The 14,401-nt window shown below is 45.1% G+C and overlaps 1 protein-coding gene across 1 annotated transcript in view; it reads right to left on the reverse strand.

The window, feature by feature from the left end:
• Positions 1-14,401, reverse strand: part of LOC132585291 (aldehyde oxidase-like) — a 71,879-nt gene that overhangs the window by 34,779 nt on the left and 22,699 nt on the right. Inside the window, exons 13-20 of the mRNA XM_060257097.1 lie at positions 13,723-13,832; positions 12,626-12,810; positions 9,734-9,896; positions 8,785-8,877; positions 7,266-7,435; positions 4,707-4,833; positions 3,226-3,348; positions 1,922-2,018 (exon numbers count right to left, since the gene is read on the reverse strand). Coding sequence (XP_060113080.1) covers positions 1,922-2,018; positions 3,226-3,348; positions 4,707-4,833; positions 7,266-7,435; positions 8,785-8,877; positions 9,734-9,896; positions 12,626-12,810; positions 13,723-13,832 — 1,068 coding nt within the window. The remainder of the gene's footprint in view (positions 1-1,921; positions 2,019-3,225; positions 3,349-4,706; positions 4,834-7,265; positions 7,436-8,784; positions 8,878-9,733; positions 9,897-12,625; positions 12,811-13,722; positions 13,833-14,401) is intronic.

The raw sequence follows: 14,401 nt of genomic DNA on the forward strand, positions 1-14,401 counted from the left end.
ATGGACCGAGGGTCTGATTCAGTGTAAGGCAGCTTCATATGTAAGACTAAGGACTGGCCTCAGAGAGGAAAGGCAAGATGCCTTCTGTAGTCCTAAAACACACTTGTTTAGAATTATATCAAATAGGAGTAAAGCCCATTAAGTTAAAATGGGACTTAGCAGCAACGTTCCCTCTAAGCTGCAGAGTCTTGTGAGCAAAAATTCCACTTTGTGAGCTACTGGCATTCAAGTTGTGATCTTCTGGCATTAAAGTTGTGAGCTACTGCATAAATTAGTGTTCTCTGGGGCCATTTTTCCTGAGCTAAGGCAAAAATGTGTGAGCTGGAGGCTAAAAATCTGTGAGCTAGCTCGCGCTAACTCAGCTTAGAGGGAACACAGCTTAGCAGATAGCCTCATGAGTCCCACCTTGCTGGGCGAAAGCACCAAAGGCAGTAAGTAGGACAGTTCTCCACTTGTTCTGAGTCCAACAGATGGCCAGAATTTAACCATGCCCAGCAGGAGAGAGAGTGATCGGTAGAAAGCACAGGGATATCATAGAAAATTTAGACAAGGGCAAAGCAAACAGAAGTTAGGATTACATCACTGGACTACAGCACGAAGCAAGCATCATGGGTTGCCAGCCACCAGGTGGGGCCTGGAGATCTCCTGGAATTATAACCAGGGCTTTTTCTGTAGCAGGAACTCTTTTGCATATTCAGCCACACCTCCCTGATGTAGCCAATCCTCCAAGAGTTTACAGGGGTCTTATTGCAGGGCCTACTGTAATCTCTTGGAAGACTGGCTACATCAGGGGTGTGTAGTCTAATATGCAAAGGAGCTCCTGCTACAAAAAAAGCCCTGGTTATAACTGGTCTCCAGAAAACAGAGATCAGTTCCATGGGAAGCAATTATTGTTTTGGAGGGTGGACTCTCGGGCATGACAACCTGCTGAGGCCCCTCCCCTCCCTCCCCAAACCCCGCCCTCCATAGGCTCCACCCACTTAGCTCCAGGAATTTCCCTACCCACAGCTGGCAACCCTAAAATGACTGAGGAGAATGGAGCAGAGCTGTTTTCTGTTGCCCAGGAAGGTCAGACTAGAACCAAAGTTTGAAACTAAATCAAAAGAGTTCTGGGCTCAACATTAGGAAGAATTTCCAGCCGTTCCTCAGCGGAACAGGCTTCCTCAGGAGGCAGTGGGCTCTCCTTGGGAAGTTTTCAAGCAGAGGCCAGAGGGCCATCTGACAGCAATGCTGGTTCTGTGACCTTAGGCAGATCCTGAGTGGAAGGGCAGGAAGACAGATGAGCCAGCTCAGTTCTTGTGGTTCTTTCTTATATGCCCAGGGTAAGGATGATAGCCATTTTGGGGGTCAGGAAAGAGTTTTCCTCCAGATCAGATTGGAGCAGGGATCCTGGAGGTTTTTTGCCTTCCTCTGGGCATAAAACAAGGGTCACCAGGGGAGGGGAAGAGAGTTAGCTGTGAATTTCCTGTGCTGGATTAGATGACCCTTGGGATCCCCTACAGCTCTATGCTTCTAGGATATTACCCTGTCCTTGAGGTTTTATGAATGAATGCAAAGGTTATTTTGTGCAGTTTTATAAATACCAAGCCCAACTTTTCCTAGCACTGAGAGGCCGGCAGCAGAAGACAACTGCAGATACTACACTTCTCTATTGCAATAAAATCTATAAAAGGAAACTACGGAGGAGCATCTTAAAGGCTTGGTCTGTACACAGAAATCTAAAGAGCACACCCATGAGGTCGCTTGAGTTAAATATCCACATTCCTAGGGATTGTACCTCACCTGTAAAATAGCTGTTTACCATACTATACTGTGCACTAACAATACTGACACGATTTTAAAGATCCAAGTGAATAATTGAGTCGCAGTGCCCCAGGCAGCAGAGTGTGGACAGTTTTCCACCCAACGGGCTGCCGTTTACCTTCCAGTATCTGGTCGACAGTTTTAAATGCTTCGTCCACGTTCCCGTGTTCCAGTTTTCGTACCGGTTCAAAGAATGAGTTGTGTTCTATCGCCTCCTTCAGGGGCAGAAGAGAAACACAGCTTGTTTTAGTTCCCTCTATGTTCCCTTCCTTTGAAAACAAGCTAAATAGATGTAGGAAAAGAAAGGAAAGGTCCCCTGTGCAAATACCAGTCGTTTCCGACTCTGGGGTGACGTTGCTTTCAAGTTTTCACAGCAAACTTTTTACAGGGTGGTTTGCCATTGCCTTCCCTAGTCCTCTACACTTTCCCCCCAGCAAGCTGGGGACTCATTTTACCGACCTCAGAAGGATGGAAGGCCAAGTCAACCTCAAGCCAGCTATCTGAAAACCCAGCTTCCACCGGGGATCTAACTCAGGTGGTGAGCAGAGTTTAGGACTGCAGTACTACGGCTTTAACACTCTGTGCCACGGGGCTCTTTTGAAATAGATGTAAGTATAGATCAAAGAATTCTTAAGCCACCTGAACGCGTGCAAACAGATTCTTATTGTTTTGTTGTGGAGCAGAAGTGGATCTTCAAAGCCAAGACAACATAGAAAAATCCATCAATCTTATATGCGCAACTGTCACACAAATAGAAATAAATTAATTCTGAAGTATATGGAAGCTAACTGACCCAATGCATGATACTTTTCCCAAATCAAACAACCAAATAAGGGGAAAAACAAAACTCAACCCCAAATATACTGGAAATGGGGTGTAGCCTAACATGCAAATGAGTTCTTGCTGGGCTTTTTCTACAAAAAAATCCCTGTGTGAAACAATGGTGACATCAAGGGGGGGTGGCCTAACATGCAAATGAATTCCCGCCCTGTGGGAAACAATGGCAGCATTAGGGGGTGTGGCCTAACATGCAAATGAGTTTCTGCTGGGCCTTTTATACAAAAAACCCCTGTATACAACAATGGCGACATCAGAGGGTGTGACCTAACATGCAAATGAGTTAATGCTGGGATTTTTCTACAAAAAAATCCCAACATGAAACAACAGTGACATTAGGGTGTGTGGCCTAACATACAAATGACTTCCTGCTGGGCTTTTTCTACAGAAAAAGTCCTGGACCCACTGAATAACATGGCACTGAGGAGATCTGCTCCGGATTCTTCCCTCAGTGGCATAACAGCAAAGTGTTTTCATGTAGCTAAGTTATGGATCAAGTTGCCCATCACACTTCACTAGGCACAAAATGGGGCACAGCTGTGCCACACAGATAAAATGCAGCAAGAAGGGACAACTGGTTTTCACCTCTATGGTCAGGATGACAGGCTCCTCTGGCTCATACCGAATGTTCACCTTGGCAGCTGCTCTCTTAGCCTGAGCCTCTGACTCCGCAACCACGGCACAGACGATCTGACCCACGCAGGTCACCTGCACAACACAGAAAGCGGCTTCATCCTTCCTGCGTTTAAATTTGCACCAACACACACTTGGGGGAGATGGATCATCTGCTAACAACAAGGCAGAACAAGTCTGAGTCCAAAGGGGCCTTTAAGACCAACAAAGCTTTACTGAAGGTATAAGCCTCTGTGTTTGTGCACACTTATTCAGGCAACTTATACCCAGAATTAAACTTTGCTGGTCTTAAAGGTGTCCCTGGATTCAAATATTGTTCTGCTGCCTCAGACCAACATGGCTGCCTACCTGGATCTAACAATAACAAGGTAGCAACTGAGACACTTTTTCCAGGGTAGCTGCAGGTGGATAGCCATGTTAGCCTGGAGCAGAGTGGTGAGTGACATCAAATCAGCAAGTAACTTATGGAGATCCTGTAGAGTTTCCAAGACAACAGACGGAAGAAGGAAGAAAGAAGAAGGAGAAGAGGAGGGGGAGATTGGATTTATAGCCCGCCTTTCCCTAGCCAGAGGAGTCTCAGAGCGGCTTACAATCTCCTTTCCCCTCCCCACAACAGACACCCTGTGAGGTGGGCGGGGCTGAGAGAGCTGCGAGAGAACTGCACTTGAGCAGAACAGCCTTGAGAGAACTTGTGGCTAACCCAAGGCCACATCAGCTGACCCTGCATTAGCCTCCAAGAGCTAACAAGATGGGACTAGCTTGGGCCATCCAAGTCAGGGTCCTGTAGTACCAGTTCAAAACCTGAGCCCAGGAGCACTTTACAAATCAACAACATTTTTCAGCATAGAAACTTCCAAGAGTGAAGCTTACATTGTCAGATGCAAATGAGGAAGAGTTCTCATTTTCATACAGTACACACATAGAGCACCCATATATTTTATATGTACAAATTTCAATGAATCCAGATACAGTACATGTAGATATGTTCAGAATCTCTATAAATTCAATGAGTCCAGAAAGAACATATGTACAAATATACAGAATTCCTATAAATTCAGTTCAGCATAGAGAACATTAGATACAGTTCGACCAATCCAACCCTCAACAAAGAATTACTGAATATAATTTTAGCAATCCTGCAACAAGCATCTAGAGTTCCTCCCATTTTGAAGAAATCTATGTTGAAACAGGTGGAAATCAGAATCTAGATATTGCTGGATTGTTAAAATAATATTCGATAATTCTTCATTGAGGTCCATAATGGTCAGACTGGTATTCTCTGCACTGGATTGAATTTATCTATAAGAATTCTGGCCCGAGGTCGCCCAGTGAGCTTCCATGGCAGAATGGGGATCCCAACATGGATCTCTCCAAACCCAGTCGGACACTCCAACCACACTACACCACTTTGGATCTGCTCCTACACAGTATACCTTGTCTCTGGCAAATATAATATCCGGGACATCATAGTTATAGAACTCATTAGTAGCTGGAACGTCCTGAATAGAGACGACATCGACCACCCCCGGCATCTTGAGGGCTTCGGAAGCATTTATTGATCTGAGTGGAGGAACCAAATGGCAGAAAGCAATTAGCTACGACAAGGCACATATATGCTTTAACCCACAGGGAAAATAAACACACCCTCCATGAATCTATCTAATCCCCTTTTAATAAGGACACCATAGGGAGATGACACACTGCAGTATGCTAGGTTGGATCCCTTGTGGCATTTCCGCAGACAGAAGGAATCCTGCCTGCCAAACACACCTTTTCCACATCACCCTGCCTGCTGCATCCCAAAACGCAGTTCAGGGAACATTTTGGGGTCTAGTAGGAAGAGGCGAGAAAGTTACAAACAGCAGACAGAAGTCCTTTGGTCTGTAGATCAGCTACAGCAGATCCAAGCCACTAAGAGGCAAAAGCCTTTGGCACCAACACAATTTTTCTACGCAAGAAAAAGATGATACAGGATTTATATCCTGCCCTCCACTCCAAATCTCAGAGCGGCTCACAATCTCCTTTACCTTCCTCCCCCACAACAGACACCCTGTGAGGTGGGTGGGGCTGAGAGAGCTCTCACAGAAGCTGCCCTTTCAAGGACATAGCTCTGCAAGAGCTATGGCTGACCCAAGGCCATTCCAGCAGCTGCAAGTAGAGGAGTGGGAAATCAAACCCGGGTCTTCTCAGGTAAGAGTCTAAACACTTAACCACTACACCAAATTTGCTCTCTTAAAGATAGCAGGTTCTTGGTTACGCAGTTGGCAATTGACTGGGAAGGATTCAAAGACCATGTGATCTCATATGAAAAAGCAGAAATATTAATGCTGCATCTTTCTGAATAGCATCCAAATGGATATGCAAGCACTACATGGAGAAGTTTTTCCACAGATCAGACTACTGTTTTGTGGAAGAGAAGCTGTTAAAGACACCATTTCAGGTGGGGAGCTGTGTTGGTCCACCAAACAGCAGGATATGCGTCCAACAGGAATTTCTGGGCATGATAACATATAGGAAGAAAAATGACAGGTATTGCATAAGACAGGGGTGGCCAGCAGTAGCTCTCCAGATGTTTTTTGCCTACAACTTCCATCAGCCCCAGCCATCAGCCATGCTGGCTGGGGCTGATGGGAGTTGTAGGCAAAAAAACATCTGGAAAGCTACCGCTGGCCACCCCTCGCATAAGACACTGCACAAGCAGAACTGCACCAAGTCTGTCTAAGCTTCTTGTGCATTGCTGGATCCAAGCCATTGTCTCCAGGGCTTCCTCATGAGCAAATGGCAGAGTTAAAACTAAGAGAGAACACATCACAGGAATCCACTGGAAAGGGCAGCAGGCGTCTTCCAACTCCATTTCTTTCACTCCTACCCAGCGGTTGTTTTGTAGAAAAATAGGTGGTGGAGCTCATTGTCATGTTCTCAGGGTGCAGGCAGGCAGGAGTCCAAAGCCAGTCCAAGGTCAAAGTCCACGAAGTCAAGCAGGAGCCAGGTAACCAATGCAGAATCACAAACCGGAATCAGAAGTCCATGTCCAAAAGCCAAAAGGTCAGGGTGCCAAGGAAATCAAGCAGGTCAGCATCAGGAAGGAGCGTGGATACAAGCCAGAAAATAGACTTGTTGCTTCCACAAGGTTACCAGGTCCTGGGTGGGAGCTATATGGGAGTCTCAATCAGCCTGCTCCCTGGGTGGCAGTGACTCTGCTAGAACTCAGGGCTGAGAGATCTGAAGCATTGGTGTGCCTCATGTCTTCGCTCTGAAAGTTCTTTCTGGAGCCTGCTTCAAACACTTGAGATGGGAGGAGGAGAGCATGGAGGAGATTGATCGTCAACAGCTGAGACTGGTGCCTGGAGAGTGATTGATGGGCCAGCTGCTGTTTGTTCAGCTGAGGAACTGGCTGGCAACTCTTCCAGGTCTGTTAACCCTTCCACCTCCTCCTCGTCAGGACTCATGACACTCATTAGCATAACTCATGAGCATATTCTGCTCCCCCACCAGCCAAAAGCAACCCAACGCAAGTAAGGAGAGCCCTGGGTGAGCAAGACCTGCTTGGGCTGGCTAGAGAGTCAGCGAGCCCAAGCAGGCCTCACTCACCTGAGACTCTCCTTGGCCACCCCCCCATCAGTCAAAAGGCCAGCAAGCCACCTGCCACCCAAAATCACATAAAAAGTGGAGAAAGAGTGGTGTGGGCTTCTCCAGGGGTTAATGAGGGCTGCTGGGGGCATGGAAAAGCCCCTGGTGGCTGGCTGGCTGCCCGCTCTCCTAATCCAGGGATTCTTATGCAGCTGCACCTACTATTCAATGGACAAGGTAGGTGGGGAGGAAGAGGGGGAGCCCTCAGAAAGGTTCAGGAACTGCACTCCTGTGAGCTCCTGCTGAATTCAAGGCCTGCCCCTAGCTAATCGCCGCTGTCACAGACGAAGGCAGAAATTTTCTAAACCACCTTGAAAGAGCTCACTTTCAAACGCCACCAAGCAAGCCATAGCAGTACTCACACGATCTTTGCATGGGCTTTGGAACTGGTGACCAGAGCAAGGGAGAGCTCTTCGTCCACAGCACGAAGGTCATCACAGTAAATCGCTTCCCCTGTGGTATGTTTAAGACCGGCCAGGTGCATGATCGGGCGGCCAACCGAGTCCTGGGCAAGCTGTCCTGGCGCCACGTCCTTCTCGAGCATCACAAAAGACAAAAATAAGAACAAAAGTCAAAACGTCTCCAGGTGTCCGCTCCAAATGTAGTCTTTGTAGGCCTCCACCCCTTTTGTACAGCTACCAGTAACTAGACATAATTAGACAAGCTGCATTCTAATATGTAAGCTAAAAGAAAGAATGACTTGGGTGTACTTTCGAGGAGAAGACTGGATTTCTACCCTGCCCTTCACTAACCAAAGGAGTCAAAGGGTATTTTACATTCAGTTTGATCCAGACTTTTAGAGTCTTCAAATCGCCTGCCACTGTTCTACTTTAATTATTTTCCTTTTGCATTTAAGCGTTTCAATTTGGGGGGTGTCTCTGATCAGAGGGCAGCCGGAATACCAGTGCTTAGTTAAATGTATACGATTGCTTGGAAATCGTGTCAACACTGCAAAAACAATACAAATTTAAATTACTAGATGAGGCAAGCAATGATATGTAAAAAGTTCAAGTGCCGTCAGTGCTCATGCAAATTACGGCACCTTGTGACTTTTGGAGGAGTCTTAAAATGCATGAAAACTTCTGCAATAGAAGTTTGAAACGCCTGTAGGGAAAAGACCAGATCAAAACTAGTGCTGAGAAAAACATTGCAGCAGCAGCTCCAAAACTCATCTCACCGAAACAAATGTAGATGCTTCTGGCAGCAACGATGCAAAACAGTTGTGAGAATGTTAGGTAATGTAAAAGGTGAGTTTCCAATGCTGTGACAGAGCGTCACAAACTGTCAGTGTAAAAACACCCTCAGAGCGGCTTACAACCTTCTTCCCTTCCCCTTCCCACAACAGACACTCTGTGAGGTAGGTGGGGCTGAGAGAGCTCTGAAATAACTGTTCGAGAGAACACCTCTGAGAAAACTTGTGGCTACAACTGGTTGCATGTGAAGGAGCGGGGAATCAAACCCGGTTGTCCCAGGTTAGAGTCCACCGCTCTTAACCACCACACCAAACAAAACACTGTATAAATGCCCCCTCTTGAGGGATGCTTTGTGAGAGGAGTTCCAGTGGGGCATGAAGGCCCTCGTGGGAGAGTCCACAGGCAATATTCATTCTCAAAACTACCAGTTTTAAACAACTCCGTCTCTACAAGGGGCTCTCCACCAGTGGATATCCATAACAATTTGTGGTACAAAAACATCTTTCATTTCACGCCCCGGTGCTAGGGAAACAGCTAATCAATCTATCTCAATTGAGTACCCAGAGACAAAACAACCAATTAAATCACAGTCTAATGCCACAGAACACTCCCCCCTCCCCCAAAACTATATCTGTGAAAGAATGACCAATGTACAGTGAGGCAGTGGTAAAATAAGGCTGCTACTGACCTGGTACATTTGTATACTCTGAGGTATTTTGGAGTGCAGAGGTTTGAGGGCACTCAAATAATTGTCTGGAATGTCAGGATACAGACCAGGAGGCTGAAAGAAGATAATTTAAGACACATTTTTAAAAGAAAACATTTAAATCTCATTAAAATAGAATTGAATGCTAACCTTGCAGAGAGAGAGAGAGAGAGAGGAAGAGAGAGAGAGAGAGAGAGAGAGAGAGAGAATCTTCTACATCAGAGGTGGCCAACGTTAGCACTCCAGATGTTTTTTGCCCACAACTCCCATCAGCCCCACCCATGCTGGCTGGGGCTGATGGGAGTTGTAGGCAAAAAACATCTGGAGAGCTAACGTTGGCCACCCCTGTTCTACATTTTCTTCTATAAATCAGTATACAAGTACTCCAGACTGCTAGAGGTACAGACAAAACCTAGAACTTTCCTTGACAGTCTTTACAACATCAGCAGTATGAAGGAGAAAATACTCCCGTTGACTTTTAGTAGGGCTTTTTTTGAGCAGGAACGTAGTTCTGGCTGGCTTGGCATCGGGGGTGTGGCCTAATATGCAAATGAGTTCCTGCTGTGTGGAACAATGGTGATGTCAGGGGGTGTGGCCTAATAGGCAAACGAGTTCCTGATGGACTTTTTCTACCAACCAACCCCCCCACACACCTTTTAGTAAATAAAGTGTGTTATAATAACTGGACTAGGATCTAGGACATCGAATCAGTTACGCTATGGGGAATCCCATTGGGCTGACAAAGCAAGAGGAGGTTGGCCATCACCTGCTTCTGCACTGAGACTCTGGTATCCCTTGGTGGTCTTCCATCTGAATACTGACCACGGCTGACCCAGCTTAGCTTCCAAGATCAGACTAGCCTGGGCTATCCAGGGAAGGGCAGAGAGCTTACACATATTGTAAGACAAAAATCTACGGAGGAGGGTGTTACCATTATTTTCAGGGACTGCAGCACCTCCAGGTAGAATCTGAACATGAAACTAACAACGAGGGTCCTTCTGTACTCCACTTTGCCCCCAGGAGCTGAGCTCAGGAGACAAATTTCCTTGAGTAGGCTTCTGCAAGCTTCATCCAACAGCTGCCCGTCCCAGGATCTGCCAACAACAAGTAGTTTAAACGTACTCAGCAGGCAATACGAAGACATCAAACTACTGCAAGATTTGTACCGATCATTTCAACGAATACTTTCAGACAGGAACACAGCGCTGACAGGGCCGGCCCTGGACTGTCTGGCACCCGAGGCAAGGTTAACTTCTGGTGCCCCCCTCCTCCCGCACTAGTAATACCACCGAGTCACATGGGGGGTTCCCAGTTCAGCGCTGCCAGTAGGCCCAGTGGCAGGGCTGACCCTGAATGCTGAATGTACAGTCTTAATCCTCAAACTGCTACTCAGATGGGTTAGAATCAAATCCTAATACAGGAAAATTTTCTGACTTTTCAACCAACATGTAGGCCCTGAGGTGGCAGACGTTCATTGTTGCTGTTTTTAAGTTTAATTTTAAAAAAAGAGAATGGAAAAAAAAATTCAAACATTCTGGCCTCCCCAGCTTATGTCCCCTCTCCTCTACCCTGTGGTTTTTAGATACTATTTTTAGATCATTTAGATACTGTTTTTAGATACTATTCTGACTATACTCACAACGCTCACAAGAAGATAATTTATACAATATATGTCCCTCTTCATTTTTGGGATATGTCAGGACCTTCAGAAATTACTCTTAAAGTGAAGGAGTCCCTGGTCCAAAGATCTGTCTATTTGAGGCGAGTGTCCACATGTAGGAAGCATATTCCATTGGAATTTAGGCTCAAATCAGAAATGTTTTATTTTATAGTGTGATAATTGTACTTTATGGTGTGAATTTTAACTACCTATATCATTCAGGGAAGCTGTTTGGCTGAAAGGCCTCTAGCTTTAATGAACATTTTTACTATTTGCTATGTATTAAAGGTTTTGCAAAGCTGCAACTAACAGTTCCACTCAGGAAGTGACTTTTATTAGGGTTAAAGTTTTTCCGACACTGTCTTGCTGCCTTAAACAGACATATTTGCAAGTTCTGGCCCCATTGTGTAATCCCAGCCTAACTGCATTAATTTGTCTTACTACTTAAATTCAAGCGTTATACTTTGTAATCTGTTCATTTATTGACTGAAAAGTTGGTTTTTTTAAAAAATGTATCTACCTAAAAATAAATCTTCCTAAAAATGAAAATAATAGTAATAATTTCCACTTTAGCCTTCAGAACTGAATTGTCCTTATCTAAGTTGGAATGATCACAGAGCACCATAATGGAAAAAGTAATGCAGCAATTCCCTTTCATTGCCTAATCCTCAAAGAATTCTAATCGGCAGAGTAAGGTCTGAAGTATTTGCAAAGCCTTCTTCTGTAAACAGTAATCTTACCATATAATTGTTATCTATTAAATATTTACCTTCTAATAACATTAATTTCTCAAACTGTGTGAAGAAGGGATACTTGTTGGCATTTAATGCTCTAGCATGTTCAAGGGGATCACATAATCATAATCAAACATGATCCTTTTTGTTTGTTTGTTTTGTACTTAAGCTCCTTTTATTCCAACACAAAGCCTTTTTTCCTGTCATCTTGTTCTTCACCTAATCACCTTTACACAATACTCTCTTACACAATCTGAACAGAGTCTGGAAACGGATGGCTATTCCACATTCTCATTTCCCTTGCTTGTATTCCTGTTGGTTTCCAGTGAATTTAAAAAAATGTTCTACAGGTGTTCTGCTCCCTCTAGTGGTCGATTCAATATTACATGGGATGGAGAAACTAGAGAAAGAAGTACTTTTCTCCCTTTCTCACAATACAAGAACTCGTGGGCATTCAATGCAATTGCTGTGCAGTCAGGTTAAAACGGATAAAAGGAAGGACTTCTTCATCCAAAGGGTGATTAACATGTGGAATTCACTGCCGCAGGAGGTGGTGGTGGCTACATGCATAGCCAGCTTTAAGAGGGGACTGGATAAAAATATGGAGCAGAGGTCCATCAGTGGCTATTAGCCACAGTATATATGTATGTGTGTGCATATATACATACATACACACATATATTGGCCACTGTGTGACACAGAGTATTGGACTGGATGGGCCATTGGCCTGATCCAACATGGCTTCTCTTATGTTCTTACATCTTTTTACATCTGACACACCTTCCTGAAGATTTAAACTGCAAGTTTTTATGCCGGACATAAAGCACTGTCATTTTAAATCAACTACTAGAGGAAGCAAAACACAAGTGGAACAGGAGAAAAGCTCCAAACCAACAGGAACACACAAGCAAGGAAAAACAGAATGCAGAAAAGCCCCTAATTAGGGTATTTCAGGAGGTGAAATTCACATTAATTCGTTTTCACTTATCTAAAATCAAACTACTGTGGGTGGATAGCACAATCAGTACTGAGAGTACCAGGTAATTCTTATGGTTTGATAATCCAAATGTGCCCCAAGCTATCAAATTTAGCTGCTTTTATGAATCTGAGAACCAGGGTGAAATTCTAGCACGAGCTCATTGGAAATTAGGCCACACCCTTCTGATGCAGCCAATCCTCCAAGAGCTTACAGGGCTCTTAGTACAGGGCCTACTGTAAGCTGTTGGAGGACTGACTACATCAGGGGTGTGTTGCCTAACATGCAAAGGAGTTCCTACTAGAATTCCACCCCTGCTGAGAACTTAAGGCTTATCCAGATGAACAGGAAACTATGGTTTGAATAAACCAATGGTCCTGTACCTATGGTCAGGTATAGATGGTTTGAATAAGCCCTTAATCAAAAAACAACCTACAAACCATCTTACATTACCTCCCAATGAGGGCCTGGCACGTTTGCTTTGCTGCGAGCGTAGTGGAGCCCATGCCTCCATAAAAGATGCCAATGTCTTTAACGGTGTCACGGTCGTCTTCAAAAAGAACTCTCATCCCTGCGTTAACTATCGGCAAAGCGTTTTCACGTCGCTGGGCTTGTCGGAAGGCTGATACAAACTCTCCCTGAAAGGGGTGGGTGAGTGGGAATGAAAAAGACAAGCTTAAAAGGCGACCATGTTTTGAAGCAATTTCAGGTCTCCTTACTCATTTTGAGATGATGATGATATTGGATTTATATCCCGCCCTATACTCTGAATCTCAGAGTGGCTCACAATCTCCTTTACACCTTCCTCCCCCACACCAAACACCCTGTGAGGTAGGTGGGGCTGAGAGACCTCTCCCAGAAGCTGCCCTTTCAAGGACAGCTCTGCCAGAGCTATGGCTGACCCAAGGCCATTCCAGCAGCTGCAAGTAGAGGAGTGGGGAACCAAACCCAGTTCTCTCAGATAAGAGTCCGCACACATAACCACTACACTAAATGAAATAAATAAATGAAATAAATAAATAAATACACCAAACTGATATATGTATTTCGTGCCCTCAAGTCACTTCTGACTTACAGTGACACTAATGACTTCCAAAACATCCTATTGATGACAGTGCTGCTCAGGTCTTGCAAACTGAAGGTCACGGTTTCCTTTACAGTCAATCCTCCTCATCCATCTTTTCCTGGTGCCTTCAACTTGTCCTAGCGCTATTGTCTTTTCCAGTCTCCAATGAGGAAAGATCTTACTCCCGAAAGCTCATGCCCTGGAAATCCTGTTGCTCTCTAAGTTGCTCCTGGACTCAAAACTAGCTGTCTTTTCCAGTGAAAAGGCTTATTTTGTAACACTAGCTCCTTTGCATATTAGGCCACACACCCCTGATGTAGCCAATCCTCCAAGAGCTTACAAGGCTCTTCTTACAGAGCCTACTGTAAGCTCTTGTTCGACTGGCTACATCAGGGGTGTGTGGCCTAATATGCAAAGGAGCTCCTGCTATAAAATGTAATTTCTGAAATGTTTATCTTCCTGGGGGTGGGGGGGGGACACTTACTTTACTGGAATGTGGAATGTGAACAGATACTAGGATCTCTTCTGGTTCCAAGGTATTGTTTCCAAGCCCATCGACAAAAAGGTCACCCACAGGAAGCCATCGTGTTCTCCCTAATGGAGGAAATCAGAGTCTAAAGTGGTGCATGTGGACACTACGGTGCCCATTGATGCCTTTTCTGCTGCCTGCCAAATGTTTTTAGAAACAGACGGGGCCAGGTAGTGCTTCTACCCAGCAAGGCTTCTGATTGGCTACTGAAGATATGACTAGCTGTGCAGATGTAAAAAGCAGCTGCCACCACCGCACAAGGGTCTGCACTGTGTGAATGATATTAAGCTGCGGCAGCCATTTTGTGGCTGGCTCTGCCTCCTGCGGCAGCCATTTTGTGGCAGGTATTCTGTTGCTCTGCTTACCATGCCGTGTCAGAATTCCAAATGCGCTCACAAGCTCAAAAAAGACTGGGGACACCCAAGTTTAAACAATGAAAAATAAATGCCAAAGAGCTTCAACAAATACTCAGCTGAGTCCTTTGGGCTGTCCGAGATGGGCTTTCTGGCGTTCATTCTACACAGACTAAAGAAGGGGAGTGGAGAAATTCCCTGAGTGTGTAAGAAAGGGCCACAAGAACTAAGCAGTGATGCAACCCTTCCTGCCCTCCTTCTCATGATCTGCCAAATTCACA

This window comes from Heteronotia binoei, chromosome 16 (genome assembly GCF_032191835.1).
Source record: "Heteronotia binoei isolate CCM8104 ecotype False Entrance Well chromosome 16, APGP_CSIRO_Hbin_v1, whole genome shotgun sequence".
NCBI classification, from domain to species: Eukaryota; Metazoa; Chordata; class Lepidosauria; order Squamata; family Gekkonidae; genus Heteronotia; species Heteronotia binoei.